Raw genomic sequence first — 27331 nt, 5'->3', positions numbered from 1 at the left:
TCAAAGATGGTGACAACCCACTATCTGATGTCCTTCTGACCTTGACCTCAGACAGTGATGGACCTGTGGTAGTCATGGCAACGGGAAATAAAATGCTGGTATCCATGCAACTTGTTGAGCATCTAGCCTGCAGAGGAATATTTCTGACATATGTAATGGGCAAGTATTATATATTAATGCAGAAACTATGTTTTTTCTGTCAGGGAAATGGTGCAGCATGTTCCAAAAGTTGGACATTGGGTCACATACTATGTTAACAAAAATATATTTTACCTACTGTAACATTTTTTTTTTTCTAATACTGTATTTTAGATATATTTAATAAAAATGTATTAATGATTAATAAGAATATGTTTCCAAAAATATTTGGGCTATTCCAGTAATATTTGTATCCTATGGCAGGACTCTAAAAAAAAGAGAAATTCTATGCATGGTGGGTGTTGGAGGAAACAAAACATATTATACCAAATAAGAAAGTACATATAAAAATAAGTTTGACAAATCTGGAGTCATGTTGCAGGTTTTATAATTTACTGAAATAGCCCACAGTTACTGGTTTACTGCCTACACGATTGCCTGTTGCTAAGTTTTGTCCCCATGACTATATCATCAGTATTCTGTTGGCATTGTTCAGACAAAGTGATTGCTTTCAATTGATTGGTTTTCAATGTTCAATATCTATTTAACCAGCCATTCAAAATCTTTAGGTTGTGATTTTGACCTCCTGGCTGACAGTGGAAGATTTACCTCCCCTGTGTACAGTGTCAAGAACTACCCCAATCAGCTGGAGTGTAGCTGGAAATTACGTTCCATCTCTGGTCGACCAATCAGCATTAAGTTTACAGACTTTGATACACAGATGTACAAGGATTATGTCAAGGTATTTGAATTGGAAAAAATGGATACATCATCTTTAACTTATTACTGTCCGCACTCAATGTTTTTGTTTAAATGGTTTAAAATTGGGTTTATTATTATTTAGCAGATAGAATAGATACTGCTTTGGTAAATTTTGTTTAAAAAGTGATGTTGGACATCCTGTGCCTTCTTTGCAAAATGTTATTCTAATTTGGGGGTGGGGGGTGTCATAAAGGTTGCCCATCCCGACCAATCCTGTCCCGGTCACGTTTCGTCCTGCCCTGTCCTGATGAGATATATCTAGCAGATCTTAGGAACTGCTGATGTGATCCTCACCAAACTGTGTTATTAGATGGCAAGTGGCAGCGGGGGCATTTATCTAGTCCTTTTTGAACATTGATAAATTCTGGAAATTAACTTTTTTTCTTCTCCAAAGGAAAAAATCTGTCAAATTATAACTTCATAAGGGTCAATTATCCTATTGAATTTCTTTCCTGTCTTCTTCTTGTGTCTGTTGTGTTTCTCTCCCAGTACATTCACACATTATTGGACTGTTTACTGTTGTAAAGAAATTAAATCTGTAAAATCAAACAAGCCAAATAAGTTGGCTGTTGTAAAGAAATTAAATCTGTAAAATCAAACAAGCCAATTAATGATAAGTTCTAGAATAAAAAGTCAGTGGTATACACAGTATTTATCAGAGATGTGATTTAACATCATGTTTAAATATTGTTTTTGTTGACACACAGCTTTATAATGGGCTGACAGGTCAGGACACTCCCCTTCATAACAACCAAGGTCTGAGTGGGACAGCCTCCGGTACGATTATAACAGCTGATAGTGGCCCCATGTTGATGACCTTCTCTTCTGGAGCTTACGGACAAAATACTGGATTCAATGCTACATTTTCCTCAGGTTATAAAAATAGACAAAGTATCGGGTTAAATATCTGACATAAATTCATTAAAATCTGATAACGTGTTCTTGTTTCTTTGTGACAATGTACAAATAATTCCTCATTATGAATATCTTAAAATGTTTGCAGTTACAACATAATCAGACTTTTGAAAAATATTAATTAAGTACATGTGTTGGTAATGTATTAAAAATTCAAAAACATCTTGCAAAAAAAATCCTGTTTCCATATTCTGTAGTCATTGCCCAGAGTATCTGTCTATTCAGATATCAATATAATATTGTAGGTTGATGTTAAGTGTTGTTTTATATGTTTTAGATTGTACAGACTTGATCATTGACACTGTTCATATAAGTCCAAAGTCCACCCGCATCCACATAGATGACCAGCTGACCGTGACATGTCGGACTGGACATTACTTCCTACCGCCGTATCTGGGGTCGGAGTCTGTCCTTCTCACCTGTTTAGAGGGCGGTATCTATGATAAGGAGCTTCCTACATGTAGATGTGAGTTTGTCAGATTAATTATAATCCAACGAAGTCATGTGATTTTACTGTAATAAGCTTATCTGTCCCTCTGTCAGACTTGGAATACAATTTTATCTCTAATATTGAAAACAGAACTGATGGGTTTTAATGTTATGTATTGCATAACTCATACAGTAATTAATGGCCATGAGTTATGGCCCTTGATTTAAACATCTCATTGTACATGCCCTTTCGCTTCAATTTGACATAAATATCAAACACCTTTTTCTGGGGGCTTTTTGGGGCCGTTAATGGGCCCAATTCCCAATTGAAATTATTTCATATTTAAGCCAAATTCCCAAAACTTTCAGTTAACTTCTCAAAAAATCTTTCCCAATTTAACAATTTTCTTCCCAAGATGAGACAAAAAGGCATCAGTGAGAAAAGACCCTGTCAAAATCATTTAATTTTCCCCAAACAAAACCTTTCTATAAAAAAATATGTTATACAACTGTTACAGTAAACCCTGTAATACGATTATTTTCTTGTTGTATATAAATCACTTGAACTGTTGTATCAGGTGTTTTTCTTACAAATGTTACTAAAGTTATCAAATGTTAAATATCATTGTCTTCAAAAATCAGAAATCTGAGACGGGATTTATTCACAGAAAAATGTTCAGGAATCTTGCTTTTTGAGGTGCCATCATGACCATTCATTGAAAACATAAATAAACAGTTTTCTATTTCTACAGTGTCAAACTGTGGACCAGTCGACCAGATCAAGTTTGGTTTTGTGAACTCAACCACAGGTGTAAGGGGAGGCGACTCTGTCCTCTACAAGTGTAATGAAGGCTACACAGCTGATAGAGACCTCAATGTTGTGTGTGGAGCAGATGGAAACTGGGGAACTAGACCGTCTTGTCTAGGTAATTAATGAACTACAGCGTCTTGTCTGGGTAATTAATGAACTTCACCATCTTGTCTGAGTAATTAATGAACTACGCCGTCTTGTCTGAGTAATTAATGAACTACGCCGTCTTGTCTGGGTAATTAATGAACTTCACCGTCTTGTCTGAGTAATTAATGAACTACACGTCTTGTCTGGGTAATTAATGAACTACGCCGTCTTGTCTGGGTAATTAATAAACTACACGTCTTGTCTGGGTAATTAATGAACTACGCTGTCTTGTCTGGGTAATTAATGAACTACACCGTCTTGTCTGGGTAATTAATGAACTACACATCTTGTCTGGGTAATTAATGAACTACGCCATCTTGTCTGAGTAATTAATGAACGTCACCGTCTTGTCTGGGTAATTAATGAACTACACATCTTGTCTGAGTGATTAATGAACGTCACCGTCTTGTCTGGGTAATTAATGAACTACGCCGTCTTGTCTGGGTAATTAATGAACTTCACCGTCTTGTCTGGGTAATTAATGAACTATGCCATCTTGTCTGAGTAATTAATGAACGTCACCGTCTTGTCTGGGTAATTAATGAACTACACATCTTGTCTGAGTGATTAATGAACGTCACCGTCTTGTCTGGGTAATTAATGAACTACGCCGTCTTGTCTGGGTAATTAATGAACTTCACCGTCTTGTCTGGGTAATTAATGAACTACGCCGTCTTGTCTGAGTAATTAATAAACTACACCGTCTTGTCTGGGTAATTAATGAACGTCACCGTCTTGTCTGGGTAATTAATGAACTACGCCGTCTTGTCTGGGTAATTAATGAACTTCACCGTCTTGTCTGGGTAATTAATGAACTACGCCATCTTGTCTGAGTGATTAATGAACGTCACCGTCTTGTCTGGGTAATTAATGAACTTCAACGTCTTGTCTGGGTAATTAATGAACTACGCTGTCTTGTCTGGGTAATTAATGAACTACACCGTCTTGTCTGGGTAATTAATGAACTTCACCGTCTTGTCTGGGTAATTAATGAACTACACGGTCTTGTCTGGGTAATTAATGAACTACACCATCTTGTCTGGGTAATTAATGAACTTCACCGTCTTGTCTGGGTAATTAATGAACTACGCCGTCTTGTCTGGGTAATTAATGAACTTCACCGTCTTGTCTGGGTAATTAATGAACTACGCCATCTTGTCTGAGTAATTAATGAACGTCACCGTCTTGTCTGGGTAATTAATGAACTACACATCTTGTCTGAGTGATTAATGAACGTCACCGTCTTGTCTGGGTAATTAATGAACTACGCCATCTTGTCTGAGTAATTAATGAACGTCACCGTCTTGTCTGGGTAATTAATGAACTTCACCGTCTTGTCTGGGTAATTAATGAACTACACCGTCTTGTCTGGGTAATTAATGAACGTCACCGTCTTGTCTGGGTAATTAATGAACTACGCCGTCTTGTCTGAGTAATTAATGAACTTCACCGTCTTGTCTGGGTAATTAATGAACTTCACCGTCTTGTCTGGGTAATTAATGAACTACGCCGTCTTGTCTGAGTAATTAATGAACTACGCCGTCTTGTCTGGGTAATTAATGAACGTCACCGTCTTGTCTGGGTAATTAATGAACTACGCCGTCTTGTCTGGGTAATTAATGAACTTCACCGTCTTGTCTGGGTAATTAATGAACTACGCCGTCTTGTCTGAGTAATTAATGAACTACGCCGTCTTGTCTGGGTAATTAATGAACGTCACCGTCTTGTCTGGGTAATTAATGAACTACACGTCTTGTCTGGGTAATTAATGAACGTCACCGTCTTGTCTGGGTAATTAATGAACTACGCCGTCTTGTCTGAGTAATTAATGAACTACGCCGTCTTGTCTGGGTAATTAATGAACTACACCGTCTTGTCTGGGTAATTAATGAACTCCACCTCTTGTCTGGGTAATTTATGAACAACGCTGTCTTGTCTGGGTAATTAATGAACTACACCGTCTTGTCTGGGTAATTAATGAACTCCACGTCTTGTCTGGGTAGTTTATGAACTACGCCGTCTTGTCTAGGTAATTAATGAACTACACTGTCTTGTCTGGGTAATTAATGAACTTCACCGTCTTGTCCGGGTAATTAATGAACTACACTGTCTTGTCTGGGTAATTAATGAACTACACGTCTTGTCTGGGTAATTAATGAACGTCACCGTCTTGTCTGGGTAATTAATGAACGTCGCCGTCTTGTCTGAGTAATTAATGAACTACGCCGTCTTGTCTGGGTAATTAATGAACTACACCGTCTTGTCTGGGTAATTAATGAACTCCACGTCTTGTCTGGGTAGTTTATGAACTACGCCGTCTTGTCTGGGTAATTAATGAACTACACGTCTTATATACCGTCTTGTCCGGGTAATTAATGAACTACACGTCTTATCTTGGTAATTAATGAGCTACACCGTCTTGTCTGGGTAATTAATGTAAACAGTCCATAGCTGGTAAAAATCCCATGTCCCGTAAAAAGCCTATGTCCTATAATAAGCCCATGTACCGTGATAAGCACATGCCCTGTAATAAGCCCATATTTTTTATTAAGCCTTCCCATGCCTTTTGTTCTTCAGTAAATTGCCTGCAATATTATTTGTAGTACCCCCTGGGTTTATTATGGGATTAAAATATTCCTATTTTCACGTGTCTATTTGATAACACCTGTATACATTTGGTTTTGTTTAATCAGTAACAATTTAACTCTAAAGGCCACCTTTGTACATAAAATCTTGTTTATAAATGCCAGCTGTTTTGGTTCCCATGTTAACACAATTCATTTAACAGGAACGTCTTCCTGAAGGACATCTGTCTATTAAAGCCTATTTTCCTTGAATGGCTTCTATAGGCAGGTTTGAGTAATTTTGACAGTTTCTGCTGTACCTTTGTAGCTAGTGCCTGTCCTGTACAGCATGCTGTGTCAGAGGGTTACATGGAGGTGGTGTATGGCAATGGTACCAAACATGGGACAATCCTCAAATTCTGGTGTAAAAATTACTACGAGCTCATTGGTCAATCCATGGTAACGTGTAAGAATGGAGTGTGGTCGACAAACCTTCCAGAGTGTCAAAGTAAGTACATGTATAACATTGATATGTTTTCGTCGTTGTTTTTCGTCATCATCATCATCATCATCTCAAAAAACATTTGTCTTGCATATATTACATCATCATCATTGTTGTCATCATCATCTTACCTGTCAAATCATCACATTTAATTTGTCTTGCATATATCTCGGTTCATCTTAGTATGGTGATTTCATCGTCATGTGTTGTACAGTTTAACACTTTATAAGGCCTCGTGTTTGGTTTTATCCAGAGAGAAGTTGTGGGAAACAGATGATAGTCAATGCCACTCTGAGTGTAACCATTGACGACGTGGTGTATGTTGGTGACTTAGTTGTTGTGACCTGTAAATCCGGATTTTCCCTCTCTGGATCAGACCGCTACAGGTGTGGACTGGAGGCTCCACCCTCTTGTGATAGTAAGTATATTTAATATTTTTGTTATTTATAATATTTAAATACTATCTCCTTTTTTTATTTCCAGCACTTCTAATAAATCTGAAGTTTCGTTAAATGAATTTATTCTTGAGGCATAATTTTTTCACCTGGATGATGTGGTGTTTCGTGGATCAAGTTGGTTACTTTGACCTACATTTTGGCCTTTGACCTTCATCAAAAGAAAGTTTGTCCAGGCTCCTTTTCTTTGTTACTTAATTTGTCACCTGGAACTTTATACTTGGAGCATGGATTCAATTACATTAAGGTGGTACAGAGGAGCCCACTTATTTGCATATCGGTTATTTGAATATCCCGCTTATTTGCATAAAATTCTCAGGTCCCGATTTTTTTCTTCTTTATCTTTGTATTTTAATCCCGTGTATTTGCATCGACTAAAACACGGACTCCCGCTTATATGCATATAAAAATTCCAAAAAAATTGAAAAATTTTAATTGATTTTAGGGTATTTTTGTGATTTTCCCGTAATAAAAGTTTTAAGAAAAGTGTTTTAACTTACATATTGATTCAATGTTAATTTGACACGATGTACAACGTTATCTAATCATTGGTTCACACTTCGTCAAAACAGGTTATGTTCGATGCATCGATATCGACTTTTAGTTATTATCCAGACCATATCAGTAGCATTGTGAAGAAGAATTACTGAATAAAATATTTATATGCCTCATCTTTTGATGAGATTTGTTTATTTATTATAGCATCGATCCAAACCTGTGTTCTGTGCTCTTGAACACTCGCTGAGGCAGGTTGCGATCGCCATGATTGTTTACTAGGCGCGTTGCATTGTGGGGGCATATGTGTAATGAACGACAACTCTTTGTGTGTGTGTGCGCGCCATTTTCCAAAACAAACCCAAACGACAATACACATCTCACGGTCATTTAAGACAGTCTATTGCTTAAGCAGTTCATCATCTATGATCAAACAACTAATATACTCATAGCAGGAACAAAACGCATCTCGAGACGATAATGAATGTTAATTGAAACGATCACATTGTACATCGTAGTGCCAACCCACGAGTGTATGACCGATATCGGACCCACAGACTCGGAGTGACAAGTAGTAAACGATGAAGTATATGCAAATATTTGTACATTTACAAAGAATAACAACCCATTTATTTCGTATTTACTCTTATATTTTAAATAATGTTTTTTTAATTATATTTTTAATGCAAATAACGTAAACAATCATATAGCGCCCATTTTGAGTACCTACCTGACGATCTACATAGTGTATAAGAGGGGCCAAAACCCAACTCCGCCTACACGAATACTCCGGTTATTTGCATATTTTGTCATGGAAACAGGGCTATGCAAATAAGCGGGTTGCTCTGTACAACCAGTATCAAAAATAGGTTTCTCTGACCTACATTTTCAACTTTGACCTAAATGTAACAAAAATTTGTCCGTTCTTTGGTGGGACTATATTTCCTGAATTACAAAGTTACAGGCAAGGGTAATATTGGGATCACAATGTCCATAAGTAGATGATATTTTGTGACACTGGTCAGCAGACAGCTATTTTGGATATAGAAAGTAAAAATTTGTGACACTGGTCAGCAGACAGCTATTTTGGATATAGAAAGTAAAAATTTGTGACACTGGTCAGCAGACAGCTATTTTGGATATAGAAAGTAAAAATTTGTGACACTGGTCAGCAGACAGCTATTTTGGATATAGAAAGTAAAAATTTGTGACACTGGTCAGCAGACAGCTATTTTGGATATAGAAAGTAAAAATTTGTGACACTGGTCAGCAGACAGCTATTTTGGATATAGAAAGTAAAAATTTGTGACACTGGTCAGCAGACAGCTATTTTGGATATAGAAAGTAAAAATTTGTGACACTGGTCAGCAGACAGCTATTTTGGATATAGAAAGTAAAAATTTGTGACACTGGTCAGCAGACAGCTATTTTGGATATAGAAAGTAAAAATTTGTGACACTTGTCAGCAGACAGCTATTTTGGATATAGAAAGTAAAAATTTGTGACACTTGTCAGCAGACAGCTATTTTGGATATAGAAAGTAAAAATTTGTGACACATTTTCTCAGAACTGTAAGGACCTCTCTTTGATTTTAAATCAGATTTTACAATTGTCTCAATAAAAAATGCTGACAATGTTGGATTTTGGACTGTTTAGAAATTCAGATGGCAAACATGAAGCTTAAAATGAAAAATAAAATCCAAATTAAGCCTAAAAAATGATATAAAGAGATTACAAAAGAGATGGTTAATCTTTCCAAACCTGATTTGAAGGTAGGCTCATGCTGAAAAATATAAATCTTGATGTGTAAGAACACATTCCTTCAAATTTGAATTATATTACTTAAAAACTAAAAGGAAAGTTTGGATTTATGTTGTAGACATTGACGAGTGTATGACTTCCAACCCGTGTCATCCTACACAGACCTGTACAGACAGTAAAGGAAGCTACACCTGTTCCTGTCCAGTAGGGTATAAACTGTCGACCACGGACCGTAATGTCTGTGTGGGTAAGTCCTGTTTAACATCAACCACGGACCGTAATGTCTGTGTGGGTAAGTCCTGTTTACCGTCAACCACGGACCCTAATGTCTGTGTAGGTAAGTCGTGTAAACTGTCAACCACAGACCCTAATGTCTGTGAGGGTAAGTCCTGTCAACCACGGACCCTAATGTCTGTGAGGGTAAGTCCTGTCAACCACGGACCCTAATGTCTGTGTGGGTAAGTCCTGTCAACCACGGACCATAATGTCTGTGTGGGTAAGTCCTGTCAACCACGGACCATAATGTCTGTGTGGGTAAGTCCTGTCAACCACGGGCCCTAATGTCTGTGAGGGTAAGTCCTGTCAACCACGGACCCTAATGTCTGTGAGAGTAAGTCCTGTCAACCACGGACCCTAATGTCTGTGTGGGTAAGTCCTGTCAACCACGGACCCTAATGTCTGTGAGGGTAAGTCCTGTTAACCACGGACCCTAATGTCTGTGAGGGTAAGTCCTGTCAACCACAGACCCTAATGTCTGTGAGGGTAAGTCCTGTTAAATGTAAACCACGGACCCTAATGTCTGTGAGGGTAAGTCCTGTTAAATGTAAACCACGGACCCTAATGTCTGTGTGGGTAAGTCCTGTTTACCGTCAACAACAGACTCTAATGTCTGTGAGGGTAAGTCCTGTTAAATGTAAACCACGGACCCTAATGTCTGTGTGGGTAAGTCCTGTTTAACGAAGACCACGGACCCTAATGTCTGTGAGGGTAAGTCCTGTTAAACATTAACCACAGACCCTAATGTCTGTGAGGGTAAGTCCTGTCAACCACGGACCCTAATGTCTGTGAGGGTAAGTCCTGTCAACCACGGACCCTAATGTCTGTGAGGGTGAGTCCTGTCAACCACGGAATCTGATGTTTGTGTGGGAAAGTCCTGTTAAATGTCAACCACGGACCCTAATGTCTGTGAGGGTAAGTCCTGTCAACCACGGACCCTAAAGTCTGTGTGGGTAAGTCCTGTCAATCACAGACCCTAATGTCTGTGTGGTTAAGTCCTGTTAAACATTAACCACGGACCCTAATGTCTGTGAGGGTAAGTCCTGTCAACCACGGACCCTAATGTCTGTGTGTGTAAGTCCTGTTAAACATTAACCACGAACTCTAATGTCTGTGAGGGTAAGTCCTGTCAACCACGGACCCTAATGTCTGTGTGGGTAAGTCCTGTTAAACATTAACCACAGACCCTAATGTCTGTGAGGGTAAGTCCTGTTAAACGTTAACCACAGACCCTAATGTCTGTGTGGGAAAGTCCTGTTAAACATTAACCACGGACCCTAATGTCTGTGAGGGTAAGTCCTGTTAAACATTAACCACGGACCCTAATGTCTGTGAGGGTAAGTCCTGTCAACCACGGACCCTAATGTCTGTGAAGTTATGTCCTGTTAAACGTCAACCACAGACCCTAATGTCTGTGTGGGTAAGTCCTGTTAAATGTAAACCACAGACCCTAATGTCTGTGAGGGTAAGTCCTGTTAACTGTAGACCACGGACCCGAATGTCTGTGAAGTTATGTCCTGTTAAATGTCAACCATGGACCCTAATGTCTGTGTGGATAAGTCCTGTTAAATGTAAACCACGGACCCGAATGTCTGTGAAGTTATGTCCTGTTAAATGTCAACCATGGACCCTAATGTCTGTGAGGGTAAGTCCTGTTAACTGTAGACCACGGACCCGAATGTCTGTGAAGTTATGTCCTGTTAAATGTCAACCATGGACCCTAATGTCTGTGTGGATAAGTCCTGTTAAATGTAAACCACAGACCCTAATGTCTGTGTGGGTAAGTCCTGTTAAACATTAACCACGGACCCTAATGTCTGTGAGGGTAAGTCCTGTCAACCACGGACCCTAATGTCTGTGTGTGTAAGTCCTGTTAAACATTAACCACGAACCCTAATGTCTGTGAGGGTAAGTCCTGTCAACCACGGACCCTAATGTCTGTGTGGGTAAGTCCTGTTAAACGTTAACCACAGACCCTAATGTCTGTGTGGGAAAGTCCTGTTAAACATTAACCACGGACCCTAATGTCTGTGAGGGTAAGTCCTGTTAAACATTAACCACGGACCCTAATGTCTGTGAAGTTATGTCCTGTTAAACGTCAACCACAGACCCTAATGTCTGTGTGGGTAAGTCCTGTTAAATGTAAACCACAGACCCTAATGTCTGTGAGGGTAAGTCCTGTTAACTGTAGACCACGGACCCGAATGTCTGTGAAGTTATGTCCTGTTAAATGTCAACCATGGACCCTAATGTCTGTGTGGATAAGTCCTGTTAAATGTAAACCACGGACCCGAATGTCTGTGAGGGTAAGTCATGTAAACCCTAGACCATGGACCCTAATGTCTGTGAGGGTAAGTTTTGTAAACTGTAGACAACGGACCCTAATGTCTGTGGGGGTAAGTTTTGTAAACTGTAGACAACGGACCCTAATGTCTGTGGAGGTAAGTCATGTTAAATGTAGACCACGGACCCTAATGTCTGTGAGGGTAAGTCATGTTAAATGTAAGCGACGGACCCTAATGTCTGTGAGGGTAATTAAGTCCTGTTAAACGTCAACCACGGACCCTAATTATTGTAATGTCTGTGGGGGTAAGTCATGTTAAATGTAGACCACAGACCCTAATGTCTGTGAGGGTAAGTCATGTTAAATGTCAACCAAGGACCCTAATGTCTGTGAGGGTAAGTCATGTTAAATGTAAACCACGGACCCGAATGTCTGTGAGGGTAAGTCCTGTTAAACTGTCAACCACGGACCCTAATGTCTGTGAGGGTAAGTCCTGTTTAATGTGAACCACGGACCCTAATGTCTGTGAGGGTAAGTTGTGTAAACCATCAACCACAGACCCTAATGTCTGTGGGTAAGTCCTGTTAAATGTAATCCACGGACCCTAATGTCTGTGAGGGTAAGTCGTGTTAACTGTCAACCACGGACCCTAATGTCTGTGAGGGTAAGTCTTGTTAACTGGCAACCACGGACCCTAATGTCTGTGAGGGTAAGTCTTGTTAACTGTCAACCACGGACCCTAATGTCTGAGGGTAAGTCATGTAAATCGTAGACCACGGACCCTAATGTCTGTGAGGGTAAGTCATGTTAAATGTCAACCACGGACCCTAATGTCTGTGAGGGTAAGTCATGTTAAATGTAAACCACGGACCCGAATGTCTGTGAGGGTAAGTCCTGTTAAACTGTCAACCACGGACCCTAATGTCTGTGAGGGTAAGTCTTGTAAACCGTCAACCACGGACCCTAATGTCTGTGGGTAAGTCCTGTTTAATGTGAACCACGGACCCTAATGTCTGTGAGGGTAAGTCCTGTTTAATGTGAACCACGGACCCTAATGTCTGTGAGGGTAAGTTGTGTAAACCATAAACCACAGACCCTAATGTCTGTGGGTAAGTCCTGTTAATTGTAATCCACGGACCCTAATGTCTGTGAGGGTAAGTCTTGTTAACTGTCAACCACAGACCCTAATGTCTGAGGGTAAGTCATGTAAATCGTAGACCACGGACCCTAATATCTGAGAGGGTAAGTCCTGTCAACCACGGAATCTGATGTCTGTGTGGGTAAGTCTTGTTAAACATAGACCACAGAACCTAATGTTTGTGAGGGTAAATCTTGTAAATTGTAGACCATTGAACCAAATATCTCATCTTTCAAACCCCCTCACAATTTCGAAACACTCTTAATCCATATTTGTAATGTGAATGATGCGATTAAATTCTCATGGAAAATGATTTTCAGTTTGAAGATATGTACTATTGTCACTGTGAGATCTCATGATCAGGTCACATGAAGAGAATTGTTACAAATATGGTCAAAAATGTTTGGAAACTGAGTTGGATTATAAATCGATTGGATTGACTTGTTTATGTATGTTGACATGTATGCCTGGATAGTCAGGGATGTCGGAATGATTGGTGTTTCTATACATGAGTGTTGTCTATACACACAACAGTATACAGTATTGAAGAGTAAAAAACGTGAAGTAACAATCCATATCAGATTTGTAAAATGCTGATAAAATATAGAAATTGATTTTACTGTCATTGATTTTAAATACATTAGTTGAACATTTGATGAGGAAAGTGATCCGAAATGTTCAGACATATGCATGCTAGAGTTAGATACCTTACCATATATATAAAGATATGTATTTTCCTGGGTAAAAGCAGCCTCAGATTAAAGCCAGACTTTATCTTCATAAGATGGATTATCTCCCTTAGACATTTCCTTTAGTTTGGCCTTAGTTGATTCAATTTTCTACATATTCAGTGTTAATTACCAGGTGTGTGTGTTGATGTTTTTGCAGATATCAATGAGTGTCTAGAAGACAACAGTTACTGTGAGATGGACTGTCAGAATACCCCGGGGTCGTACGACTGTCGGTGTCTGACCGGAGGGACACTGTACCCAGGACCAGGGGTCGGACAGCTCAAAGCAGTAGGACTACTGTCTGGGGAGACAGGACTGGATCCTTGGAACTCTTATCACATAAATCATTCGTGTGTGGGTGAGTGTTTTTCTATAGAGAACAGTAATATTGGGTGTTACTGGGTTTGATACCCAGTATAGTGTCAGACTTAATAAGTAAGCCAGTAGTCCTGGGTTCGATACCCAGTATAGTGTTAGGCTAGTAAGCCAGTAGTCCTGGGTTCGATACCCCGTAAAATGTCAGGCTAGTAATTACACCTGTAGTCCTGGGTTCAATACCCAGTATAGTTTTAGGCTAGTAAGCCAGTAGTCCTGGGTTTGATACCCAGTATAGTTTTAGGCTAGTAAGCCAGTAGTCCTGGGTTTGATACCCATTTTAATATTAGGATAGTAAGCCAGTAGTCCTGGGTTCGATACCCAGTATAGTGTTAGGCTAGTAAGCCAGTAGTCCTGGGTTCGATACCCAGTAAAATGTCAGGCTAGTAATTACGCCTGTAGTCCTGGGTTCAATACCCAGTATAGTGTCAGGCTAGTAAGCCAGTAGTCCAGGGTTTGATACCCAGTATAGTTTTAGGATAGTAAGCCAGTAGTCCTGGGTTCGATACCCAGTATAGTTTTAGGCTAGTAAGCCAGTAGTCCTGGGTTTGATACCCAGTATAATATTAGGATAGTAAGCCAGTTGTCCTGGGTTCTATACCCAGTATAGTGTTAGGCTAGTAAGCCAGTAGTCCTGGGTTCTATACCCAGTATAGTGTTTAGGCTAGTTAGCTAGAGATCCTAGGTTCGATACCCAGTATAATATTAGGCTACTAAGCCAGTAGTCCTGGGTTTGATACCCAGTATAATATTAGGATAGTAAGCCAGTTGTCCTTGGTTCGATACCCAATATAGTTTCAGGCTAGTAAGCCAGTAGTCCTGGGTTCGATACCCAGTATAGTTTAAGGCTAGTAAGCCAGTAGTCCTGGGTTCGATACCCAGTATGATATTAGGATAGTAAGCCAGTTGTCCTGGGTTCAATACCCAGTATAGTTTCAGGCTAGTAAGCCAGTAGCCCTGGGTTCGATACCCAGTATAGTTTCAGACTAGTAAGCCAGTAGTCCTGAGTTCAATACCCAGTATAGTGTTAGGCTAGTAAGCCAGTAGTCCTGGGTTCGATACCCAGTATAATATTAGGCTAGTAAGCCAGTAGTCCTGGGTTCGATACCCAGTATAGTGTTAGGCTAGTAAGCCAGTAGTCCTGGGTTCGATACCCAGTATAGTTTTAGGCTAGTAAGCCAGTAGTCCTGGGTTCGATACCCAGTATAGTGTTAGGCTAGTAAGCTAGTGATCCTGGGTTCGATACCCAGTATAGTGTTAGGCTAGTAAGCCAGTAGTCCTGGGTTCGATACCCAGTATAGTTTTAGGCTAGTAAGCCAGTAGTCCTGTGTTCGATACCCAGTATAGTGTCAGGCTAGTAAGCCAGTAGTCCTGGGTTTGATACCCAGTATAGTTTTAGGCTAGTAAGCCAGTAGTCCTGGGTTTGATACCCAGTATAGTGTCAGGCTAGTAAGCCAGTAGTCCTGGGTTTGATACCCAGTATAGTTTTAGGCTAGTAAGCCAGTAGTCCTGGGTTTGATACCCAGTATAGTGTTAGGCTAATAAGCCAGTAGTCCTGGGTTCTATACCCAGTATAGTGTCAGGCTAGTAAGCCAGTTGTCCTGGGTTTGATACCCAGTATAGTGTTAGGCTAATAAGCCAGTAGTCCTCAGGGTTTGATACCCAGTATAGTCTCAGGCTAGTAAGCCAGTAGTCCTGGGTTCGATACCCAGTATAGTGTCAGGCTAGTAAGCCAGTAAGCCAGTAGTCCTGGGTTCGATACCCAGTATAGTTTTAGGCTAGTAAGCCAGTAGTCCTGGGTTCTATACCCAGTATAGTGTTAGGCTAGTAAGCCAGTAGTCCTGGGTTTGATACCCAGTATAATATTAGGATAGTAAGCCAGTTGTCCTGGGTTCTATACCCAGTACAGTGTCAGGCTAGTAAGCCAGTAGTCCTGGGTTCGATACCCAGTATAGTTTTAGGCTAGCAAGCCAGTAGTCCTGGGTTCGATACCCAGTATAGTGTTGGGCTAGTAAGCCAGTAGTCCTGTGTTCGATACCCAGTATAGTTTTAGGCTAGTAAGCCAGTAGTCCTGGGTTCGATACCCAGTATAGTGTTAGGCTAGTAAGCTAGTGATCCTGGGTTTGATACCCAGTATAGTATTAGGCTAGTAAGCCAGTAGTCCTGGGTTCGATACCCAGTATAGTGTCAGGCTAGTAAGCCAGTAGTCCTGGGTTCGATACCCAGTATAATATTAGGCTAGTAAGCCAGTAGTCCTGGGTTCGATACCCAGTATAGTGTTAGGCTAGTAAGCCAGTAGTTCTGGGTTCGATACCCAGTATAGTTTTAGGCTAGTAAGCCAGTAGTCCTGGGTTCGATACCCAGTATAGTGTTAGGCTAGTAAGCTAGTGATCCTGGGTTCGATACCCAGTATAGTGTTAGGCTAGTAAGCCAGTAGTCCTGGGTTCGATACCCAGTATAGTTTTAGGCTAGTAAGCCAGTAGTCCTGTGTTCGATACCCAGTATAGTGTCAGGCTAGTAAGCCAGTAGTCCTGGGTTTGATACCCAGTATAGTGTCAGGCTAGTAAGCCAGTAGTCCTGGGTTTGATACCCAGTATAGTGTCAGGCTAGTAAGCCAGTAGTCCTGGGTTTGATACCCAGTATAGTTTTAGGCTAGTAAGCCAGTAGTCCTGGGTTTGATACCCAGTATAGTGTCAGGCTAGTAAGCCAGTAGTCCTGGGTTTGATACCCAGTATAGTTTTAGGCTAGTAAGCCAGTAGTCCTGGGTTCGATACCCAGTATAGTGTCAGGCTAGTAAGCCAGTAAGCCAGTAGTCCTGGGTTCTATACCCAGTATAGTGTTAGGCTAGTAAGCCAGTAGTCCTCAGGGTTTGATACCCAGTATAGTCTCAGGCTAGTAAGCCAGTAGTCCTGGGTTCGATACCCAGTATAGTTTTAGGCTAGTAAGCCAGTAGTCCTGGGTTCTATACCCAGTATAGTGTTAGGCTAGTAAGCCAGTAGTCCTGGGTTTGATACCCAGTATAATATTAGGATAGTAAGCCAGTTGTCCTGGGTTCTATACCCAGTACAGTGTCAGGCTAGTAAGCCAGTAGTCCTGGGTTCGATACCCAGTATAGTTTTAGGCTAGCAAGCCAGTAGTCCTGGGTTCGATACCCAGTATAGTGTTGGGCTAGTAAGCCAGTAGTCCTGTGTTCGATACCCAGTATAGTTTTAGGCTAGTAAGCCAGTAGTCCTGGGTTCGATACCCAGTATAGTGTTAGGCTAGTAAGCTAGTGATCCTGGGTTTGATACCCAGTATAGTGTTAGGCTAGTAAGCCAGTAGTCCTGGGTTCGATACCCAGTATAGTGTCAGGCTAGTAAGCCAGTAGTCCTGGGTTCGATACCCAGTATAATATTAGGCTAGTAAGCCAGTAGTCCTGGGTTCGATACCCAGTATAGTGTTAGGCTAGTAAGCCAGTAGTTCTGGGTTCGATACCCAGTATAGTTTTAGGCTAGTAAGCCAGTAGTCCTGGGTTCGATACCCAGTATAGTGTTAGGCTAGTAAGCTAGTGATCCTGGGTTCGATACCCAGTATAGTGTTAGGCTAGTAAGCCAGTAGTCCTGGGTTCGATACCCAGTATAGTTTTAGGCTAGTAAGCCAGTAGTCCTGTGTTCGATACCCAGTATAGTGTCAGGCTAGTAAGCCAGTAGTCCTGGGTTTGATACCCAGTATAGTGTCAGGCTAGTAAGCCAGTAGTCCTGGGTTTGATACCCAGTATAGTTTTAGGCTAGTAAGCCAGTAGTCCTGGGTTTGATACCCAGTATAGTGTCAGGCTAGTAAGCCAGTAGTCCTGGGTTTGATACCCAGTATAGTTTTAGGCTAGTAAGCCAGTAGTCCTGGGTTCGATACCCAGTATAGTGTCAGGCTAGTAAGCCAGTAAGCCAGTAGTCCTGGGTTCTATACCCAGTATAGTGTTAGGCTAGTAAGCTAGAGATCCTGGGTTCGATACCCAGTATATTATTAGGCTAGTAAGCTAGTAGTCCTGGGTTTGATACCCAGTATAATATTAGGCTAGCAAGCCAGTTGTCCTTGGTTCGATACCCAGTATAGTGTCAGGCTAGTAAGCCAGTAGTCCTGGGTTCGATACCCAGTATAGTTTTAGGCTAGTAAGCCAGTAGTCCTGGGTTCTATACCCAGTATAGTGTTAGGCTAGTAAGCCAGTAGTCCTGGGTTTGATACCCAGTATAATATTAGGATAGTAAGCCAGTTGTCCTGGGTTCTATACCCAGTACAGTGTCAGGCTAGTAAGCCAGTAGTCCTGGGTTCGATACCCAGTATAGTTTTAGGCTAGCAAGCCAGTAGTCCTGGGTTCGATACCCAGTATAGTGTTAGGCTAGTAAGCCAGTAGTCCTGGGTTCGATACCCAGTATAGTTTTAGGCTAGTGAGCCAGTAGTCCTGGGTTCGATACCCAGTATAGTGTTAGGCTAGTAAGCTAGTGATCCTGGGTTCGATACCCAGTATAGTGTTAGGCTAGTAAGCCAGTAGTCCTGGGTTCGATACCCAGTATAGTTTTAGGCTAGCAAGCCAGTAGTCCTGGGTTCGATACCCAGTATAGTGTCAGGCTAGTAAGCGAGTAGTCCTGGGTTTGATACCCAGTATAGTGTTGGGCTAGTAAGCCAGTAGTCCTGGGTTCGATACCCAGTATAGTGTCAGGCTAGTAAGCCAGTAGTCCTGGGTTTGATACCCAGTATAGTGTCAGGCTAGTAAGCCAGTAGTCCTGGGTCAATACCCAGTGCAGTCTTTAACCATGATACCTTTTACCTGGCATCAAGGTCAGTGTAGTCACTCGGAGCCATCATCGGCTTGTCATCCTTGTAAGAATTATGAGATTTGCTGTTTTTGTTGCCATAACCAAATTTTAATTATGAGATTTGCTGTTTTTATCCCCAATAACCAAATTTGAATTATGAGATTTGCTGTTTTGTTTACCCAGTAACCCAGTGTGACCTGCCAATGTCTGAGTACAGAACGCCTGACAGAAATGGCCGAGCGCTGACCCTGAAGACAATTTTCCTGTTCAAGGACACATTGACCTACTTGTGTAACAGAGGTTACACTATCAAAGACACTCTATCCCCCACTCATACCCGGACCTGTCAGGCCGATGCCACCTGGAGCTCACCTGTACCTGAATGTCAAGGTCAGAATATTCCAGTGTAACTTCCTCCAAATAATCATACAAGGCTGGTTTCATAAATGTTCCTTAACGAGGAATTTCCTATGGAAAATTTTGAATTAGGAATTTCTTTTAAGTAAAGGAAAATTGGTAGAAGTTTTAATTTTTTTAATCAATTTTTGTGTAGGTTCTCCTTCATCCTAGTTGTGCATGTTTACTTTAAAACTGATTGGTTTGATTGTCAAATAATGTGCATATAGTTCAATGTTCAAAATAATTTAAGGTAGTTCTGCATGACTTCTGTAAAACTTATTTGTAGGAAAATACTTTTTGTAATTGACATCTGTTACTTTTTGGAAAGTATGAGAATTACACTAAAATATTTTTTCAGATAGAAAAACGAACTGATTCTAGGGCCAAGATTTTAGAAATGATTGTCATTGTTCATCTTAGTAAATTAAAGATTTGAACTTTAATTACCATTTATAGATTGGACATTTAACTGAAAAAAATTCCATAAATTGATTTGAATTTTGACCATTGGAATTACCATGAATAGATTTGAACTTTGACCTTTTAATTACAAATACACCATTCTTAATTTGAACTTTGACCTTTAAATTACAAATATACCATTCTTAATTTGAACTTTGTCCATTTACACTCAGAGATAACATGTGACTCCAACACAATCGACCCTGGCTCTCCTAACACTGAAGTTAAATATGGAGATTACTACACCCTGTCCTGTACATACGGCAGTGTACCCTACACACGGAAGAGTTACTGTGCTTACCATCCAGCCATCAACAGATACAGTCTTGTGGGTCGCTGTCCATGTAAGTCGTGCTCAAATCAGATATAGTCTTGTGGGTCGCTGTCCTTGTAAGTCGTGCTCAAATCAGATACAGTCTTGTGGGTTGCCGTCCATGTAAGTCGTGCTGAAATCAGATACAGTCTTGTGGGTCGCTGCCTTGTAAGACGTGCTCAAAACAGATACCGTCTTGTGGGTTGCTGTCCTTGTAAGTCGTGCTCAAAACAGATACCGTCTTGTGGGTTGCTGTCCTTGTAAGACGTGCTCAAAACAGATACAGTCTTGTGGGTCGCTGTCCTTGTAAGTCGTGCTCAAATCAGATACAGTCTTGTGGGTTGCTGTCCATGTAAGTCATGATCCAAACAGATACAGTCTTGTGGGTCGCTGTCCATGTAAGTCGTGCTCAAATCAGATACAGTCTTGTGGGTCGCTGTCCTTATAAGTCGTGCTCAAAACAGATACAGTCTTGTGGGTCGTTGTCCTTGTAAGTCGTGCTCAAATCAGATACAGTCTTGTGGGTCGCTGTCCTTGTAAGTCGTGCTCAAAACAGATATTATGTTTACAGAAAGTCTTGTCATTCAGATATTGTTTCTAACGTGAAGTGAAAAATTGGTAAAAAAAAAAAACTTAAGAAAAAAAAAGAATTAATGGGTTTTTTCTGTAAATTTTATAGGGGGCAAAAATATTATCAATAAATATCAAGAGCCATTTAAAGCTGTATCTTGCCTTTATCTCAAACTCAAACTTTCTTCTAATTTTTTCTTCAATGACCTCCAAGTGACTGTCAACAACTTTTTGAAGGAGGTTATTAAAATGTGGAAGTATTAAAATTAAATGTAAATCATAAAATGGATTTTGGAGGATAATTTGGTCTCATTGCCATCAGTAAACACTGTATATTGTCTCACGCAGATGACTGTAATTCTTCACCATGTATGAATGGCGGGACCTGTGATGTTTTGACCGAGACAAGCTTTACGTGTAGATGTGTCGCTGGTTATACGGGGGAGTACTGCCAGAACTGGGATCAGCAGTCTGTGTGTTTGAGTGGATTCTGTGGGGATCGTGATGTGTGTCGTCCATTTTACGTCAACGAAAGTTACGTGTGTCCCTGTACAGACCACTATACAGAAGGTATGTACCAATCCTATATAAACAAGGGATGATTAGTCCAGGGCGTTTTCCTCATTAGGAATTTTTGTCTCATTTTGGAAAGAAAATTGGTGAAATGGGAAAGTGTTTTTCAGTAGTAAACTGTAAATTTATAAATTGGGAATGGGGCCCCAAAAAGCTGTCAGAAAAGTCCTGTAGCCTTATTAGAAACGGAATTTCTACAGTATTTTCCTGTATAATCAATTTTTTGCCCAATATCTGAAATCAAACTTCATCATATGGAAACTCTTTTTAACTACTTTTCAAATAAATTTAGCAAAAATTATCTGGGTGTATGAAATTTTTGACAAAAGGAATATTAATCACTATATATATACACTGTATAAGTTAATTTGGTATTTTGTTGAATTTTTAAACAGATAGTAGCAGAATTTGTCAACAGAACAACTACTGTGCGGGGTCGCCTTGTCAGAACGGAGGCACATGCTTCAATGGTGTAGGAGAGTACTATTGTGTCTGTGTCCCTGGTTATGGGGGGCTCAACTGTCGCTATGACTACAACGAGTGTCTAAGTCTACCCTGTAAGAATGGCGGTACTTGTACAGAGGTCGGCATCAATGACTACAGCTGTTCTTGTCCACCAGGTACTATAGGTAAGGGACATTTACGGCAGTATAATATGTGGCTGTGATTTAATGTACAGTAGACCCGTGATAATCCAGACACCATTAGTCTGGAAAACTCACAATCCAGATGGAAATGTCTATGAACGGATTTCGGTAACGTTATTTCTTCTCATCTGTCTGGAAATTTGGTTTGAGCTGGGAATGAAGATGTCCGGATTATCGAGTGTCCACTATACTTGTTTTTATCTACATTTGAAATCATATTCTTCTGCTCAATTTCAAAGCACTCGCGATAAGGATTATACAAAAGACACAAGATATGAGCACCTTTCAAACAAATCGAGAGTTAGATTCAGTAGAGCCAAAATGAATAAGACTGCATCAGACGGCTGTCTTGTCCTTCTGGGACTTGTCAGTGATGCTAAGGGGCAAAATTCATATGTACAGGAGGTGGCGGAGGAAACTTAAAACAGGTCAAATGAAATGTCAAAATCTGAATGTCGAGAGGTACAAGACTCATAATTTCAATAAATATCATGATGTTTTTAGGTCACCTGAGACGAAGTCTCAGTTGACCTATTGCAATCGCCTTTTGTCCGGCGTCGTGCGTCGTGCGTCGTCCGTCGTGCGTCGTAAACAATTTACATTTTCAACTTCTTCTCAAAAAACCGCTGAACTAAATTCAATGAAATTTTACAGGAAGCTTTCATGGCTGAGGGTGAACCAGAATTGGATATGGTAATTGAATATCCACCACTGAGAAAGTTTGTGTTTTTTCATTGTCTGTGTAGGCTCAATAATTATGTTACTTTGTTGAATTTTTTTAACTCAAAGAAAAAATCTTCAGCTTCAAAAATAATTTGTTTGAATGATGGATTCTGAGAACTTTTCAGATTGATACAGGAAAAATTATGATCTGCCATGTTCTGTGTTGATGTCCCAGGTAAAAACTGTGATGATGTTGATGAGTGTGCTGCAGGCCCTTGTGATGCTGAGAAAACAGATCAGTGCTACAACCTTGATAATGACTTTTACTGTCAGTGTAAAGATAACTTCTACGGCAAAACATGCTCTGTAAGTACACTCTAAAGACTCTCACTGTTGTAAAGACAACTTCTACAGCAAAACATGCTCTGTAAGTACACTCTAAAGACTCTCACTGTTGTAAAGATAACTTCTACGGCAAAACATGCTCTGTAAGTACACTCTAAAGACTCTCACTGTTGTAAAGACAACTTCTACGGCAAAACATGCTCTGTAAGTACACTCTAAAGACTCTCACTGTTGTAAAGACAACTTCTACAGCAAAACATGCTCTGTAAGTACACTCTAAAGACTCTCACTGTTGATTGGTCAGAAAACATTACCGATTAAAGTCAAACCAGGCCCCAGTCTCATGATAACCTCCTCTACTAACTTATAATGACACTTTTCAACAGTTGATTTTTTGACAGTGATATGTGTTATAGGACCAGAATTTTAGATTTAGAGAGGAGGGAGTTGTGTAAAAGCTTTTGGTAGCATGTCCGCTCAGCGAACGAAATGTTGCAAATTTGAGCCCTGGTGGGGTAGGATATATTTCATTGCTCTTTCCTACAATTAACTACAGATTTGACTGACCACCCCAAGTGAAGGCTCCATAAGATTTGGTGCTGTTAACCACTCAAAGTGTAAGCTAGTAGGAGATTGAGAGAATTCCTTGGAGTCCAAGAACGTGGGTTGTGGTTGTATTTGAGGGTGAAGACTTTGTGAAGGAGGGGGAAGTGTAATAGAGGAAAGTATTTATCTAGGTCACCTTAAGTTACCACCTGAAACTAGCTAGAATTTTATATAAGCCTTGTGATAAGAAGACTGCTTGGAGAGAGAAATGTCAATAGTTTGAGGCCCTTTGAGCGCACTAGGCAGGGAATCAATCATTGCCCCTTCCTATTACATATTTATTGCCATTGACCACTTAATGTTAAAGCTATAGAAGAGGCTTTCTTGGAGCTAAAGAAAGTGAGTTGTGGTTGTCTTCTGGCCGGGGCAAAGACTCTGAAAGAACGAGTAGTGTAAAAGTGAGAAGTATAGGTCCCCTTATTTACAGGCTAATGGGAATCTCCTTTTAGTCTAGTGGTAGGATGCACACCTAGAGAGCGAATGGGTACTTATTTGAGCCCTTTGGTTTGTTTTATTTTTGTTTAACGTCCTATTTTTGAGATACATGCTTATCTGCAGTCTATTCAGGAATAAGCTAGATTTCATGCAGCTATGATGTCAATTATAAATTTGATGGCACATGCAAGTTTCAGAATGGCTATTTTATAACAGCCAGGGTCATTTAAGGACATGCCAACTTTTAAAGGTGGATGAAAGCCGGAGTACCCGGAGAAAAACCACCGGCCTACGGTCAGTAACTGGCAACTGCCCCACGTAGGTTTCAAAATTCGCAACCCAGTGGTGGAGGGCTAGTGATAAAGTGTTGGTACACCTTAACCACTCGGCCACCGTGGCCCCATGTTTGAGCCCAACCAAGGGCAGGGTATTTTTCATCGCTCCTTCCTCTTTTAATCTGTACTTTTGATTCTGTAGAATGGAAACGCCTGTGATAGCAATCCTTGTCACCGCGGCGGTACCTGTATGCCTATGGGTGTGTCTTACACCTGTACATGTGGCCCTCACCTGACAGGTGTGAACTGTGAGATGGAGCTGGATAAATGTGATGATATCCCGTGTCAGAATGGTGGCACATGTTATAATCAAGTCACCGACTTCATGTGTGTGTAAGTAACTCTTTAGTATCAAATTATCAGCATGGGATGACACTTTGATGGTATGCAAATATGTTGGCCCTAGTTGACCCCCAGGGGCCTGCAGGGCGGGGCCAAAAAGGGTAAAATTTACAAAAATTTCAAAAATCTTCTTCTCTACACTTAGATATGGTTGAATCAAATACTCTTCATAGATGGAAGGATCTTAAGGTGCTTTACCAAAATTGTGAATTTCATGACCCTGGGGTCTCACGTTTGCCCCTGGGGAGGGGGTAAACTTTACTATAGTTTATATAGGGAAATCACATTTTTGACTATTATTTGTTGGATTTGTATTGGAATTCATTCTAACTTGTATCAAATTATCAGCATGGGATGACACTTTGATGGTATGTACATGTTGGCCCTAGTTGACCCCCAGGGGCTGGTGGGCGGGGCCAAAAAGGGTCAAATTGACAAAAATTTCAAAAATCTTCTTCTCTACTCTTAGATATGGTAGAATCAAATACTCTACATAGATGGAAGGATCTTAAGGTGCTTTACCAAAATTGTGAATTTCATGACCCTGGGGTCTCATGTTTGCCCCTGGGGAGGGGGTAAACTTTACTATAGTGTATATAGGGAAATCACATTTTTGACCATTACTTGTTGAATTTTTATTGGAATTCATTCTAACTTCGTTAACATATCAGCTTGGGATGACAGTTTGATGGTATGTACATGTTGGCCCTGACTGACCCCCAGGGGCTGATGGGCGGGGCCAAAAAGGGTCAAATTAACAGAAATTTTAAAAATCTTCTCTTACAGCCCAAATAAGGTAGAATTAAATACTCTTCACAGATCGAAGGGTCTTAAGGTGCTTTACCATAATTGTGAATTTCCTAGCCCTGGGGTCTCGCGTTTGCCCCATGGGAGGGGATAAACTTTACTATAGTTATAGGGAAATCACATTTTTGACTATCATTTGTTTTATTTGTTTTGAAATTCATTCTTTCATTCAAATTTACTGAAATATTTCAAAAATCAGGTGACCGTTAAGGCCCATGGGCCTCTTGTTCAATATTGGATTTCAAAAGAATATTAAGTACATTATATATACATTCTAAGTCGTGTCACTCTTCAAATTAATTAAAATGTGAGAAGCAGGTTGCGATAAACCTTGGGGACTAAAAACTCCTCAAGCAGACGATCTGAAAATTATTGTACAAAAGACACACAAGGTTTTAGATCCTTTTCAAAACAAACTGAGAATGGATATGGTAATTAATATCCACCACTGAGAAAGTTTGTGTTTTTTCATTGTCTTTGTAGGCTCAATAATTATGTTGAATTTTTCTAACTCAAAGAAAAAATCTTCAGCTTCAAAAATAATTTGTTTGAATGATGGATTCTGAGAACTTTTCAGATTGATACAGGAAAAATTATGTTCTGCCATGTTCTGTGTTGATGTTCCAGGTAAAAACTGTGATGATGTTGATGAGTGTGCTGCAGGCTCTTGTGATGCTGAGAAAACAGATCAGTGCTACAACCTTGATAATGACTTTTACTGTCAGTGTAAAGACAACTTCTACGGCAAAACATGCTCTGTAAGTACACTCTAAAGACTCTCACTGTTGTAAAGACAACTTCTACAGCAAAACATGCTCTGTAAGTACACTCTAAAGACTCTCACTGTTGTAAAGACAACTTCTACGGCAAAACATGCTCTGTAAGTACACTCTAAAGACTCTCACTGTTGTAAAGACAACTTCTACGGCAAAACATGCTCTGTAAGTACACTCTAAAGACTCTCACTGTTGTAAAGACAACTTCTACGGCAAAACATGCTCTGTAAGTACACTCTAAAGACTCTCACTGTTGATCGGTCAGAAAACATTACCGATTAAAGTCAAACCAGGCCCCAGTCTCATGATAACCTCCTCTACTAACTTATAATGACGCTTTTCAACAGTTGATTTTGCTGAGCTTTATTAATTTCTATTGACAGTGATATGTGTTATAGGACCAGAATTTTAGATTTAGAAAGAAGGGAGTTGTGTAAAAGCTTTTGGTAGCATGTCCGCTCAGAGAACGAAATGTTGCAAATTTGAGCCCTGGTGGGGTAGGATATATTTCATTGCTCTTTCCTACAGTCAACTACAGATTTGACTGACCACCCCAAGCTCCATAAGATTTGGTGCTGTTAACCACTCAAAGTGTAAGCTAGTAGGAGATTGAGAGAATTCCTTGAAGTCAAAGAACGTGGGTTGTGGTTGTATTTGAGGGTGAAGACTTTGTGAAGGAGGGGGAAGTGTAATAGAGAAAAGTATTTATCTAGGTCACCTTAAGTTACCACCTGAAACTAGCGGGAATTTTATTTAAGCCTTGTGATAAGAAGACTGCTTGGATAGAGAATTGTCAATAGTTTGAGGCCCTTTGAGCGCACTAGGCAGGGAATCATTCATTGCCCCTTCCTATTACATATTTATTGCCATTGACCACTTAATGTAAAAGCTATATAAGAGGCTTTCTTGGAGCTAAAGAAAGTGAGTTGTGGTTGTCTTCTGGCCGGGGCAAAGACTCTGAACGAACGAGTAGTGTAAAAGTGAAGAGTATAGGTCCCCTTATTTACAGGCTAATGAGAATCTCCTTTTAGTCTAGTGGTAGGATGCACACCTAGAGAGCTAATGGGTACTTATTTGAGCCCTTTGGTTTGTTTTATTTTTGTTTAACGTCCTATTTTTGAGATACATGCTTATCTGCAGTCTATTCAGGAATAAGCTAGATTTCATGCAGCTATGATGTCAATTATAAATTTGATGGCACATGCAAGTTTCAGAATGGCTATTTTATAACAGCCAGGGTCATTTAAGGACATGCCAACTTTTAAAGGTGGATGAAAGCCGGAGTACCCGGAGAAAAACCACCGGCCTACGGTCAGTAACTGGCAACTGCCCCACGTAGGTTTCAAAATTCGCAACCCAGTGGTGGAGGGCTAGTGATAAAGTGTTGGTACACCTTAACCACTCGGCCACCGTGGCCCCATGTTTGAGCCCAACCATGGGCAGGGTATTTTTCATCGCTTCTTCCTCTTTTAATCTGTACTTTTG

At 40.3% G+C, this 27331-nt stretch overlaps 1 protein-coding gene across 1 annotated transcript; it reads left to right on the top strand.

Annotated features, from left to right (window-relative positions):
* Positions 1 to 155: 155 nt before the first annotated feature.
* LOC117340466 (fibropellin-1-like) lies at positions 156 to 25843 on the top strand. Its single transcript, XM_033902226.1, has 16 exons — positions 156 to 159; positions 708 to 880; positions 1608 to 1773; positions 2093 to 2281; positions 2997 to 3170; positions 6095 to 6274; positions 6522 to 6686; positions 9098 to 9226; positions 13566 to 13766; positions 18757 to 18963; positions 19608 to 19778; positions 20666 to 20887; positions 21286 to 21519; positions 22436 to 22566; positions 24064 to 24250; positions 25698 to 25843. The coding sequence occupies exons 1-16, from the start codon at positions 156 to 158 to the stop codon at positions 25841 to 25843; spliced, it is 2679 nt and encodes an 892-aa protein (XP_033758117.1).
* The last annotated feature ends 1488 nt before the right edge of the window (positions 25844 to 27331 follow it).

The sequence above is a fragment of the Pecten maximus genome, chromosome 13 (genome assembly GCF_902652985.1).
Source record: "Pecten maximus chromosome 13, xPecMax1.1, whole genome shotgun sequence".
Classification (NCBI taxonomy): Eukaryota; Metazoa; Mollusca; class Bivalvia; order Pectinida; family Pectinidae; genus Pecten; species Pecten maximus.
Note: the sequence above shows the minus strand (reverse complement) of the source record. Positions and strands in the feature narration are given on the sequence as shown.

Bases quoted from the DNA above. Each gene is read 5' to 3' on its own strand.
- LOC117340466 (XM_033902226.1), top strand. The intron at 13,767-18,756 runs GTGAGTGTTTTT...TTGTTTACCCAG, and splicing joins CATAAATCATTCGTGTGTGG to TAACCCAGTGTGACCTGCCA. The intron at 20,888-21,285 runs GTATGTACCAAT...ATTTTTAAACAG, and splicing joins TACAGACCACTATACAGAAG to ATAGTAGCAGAATTTGTCAA.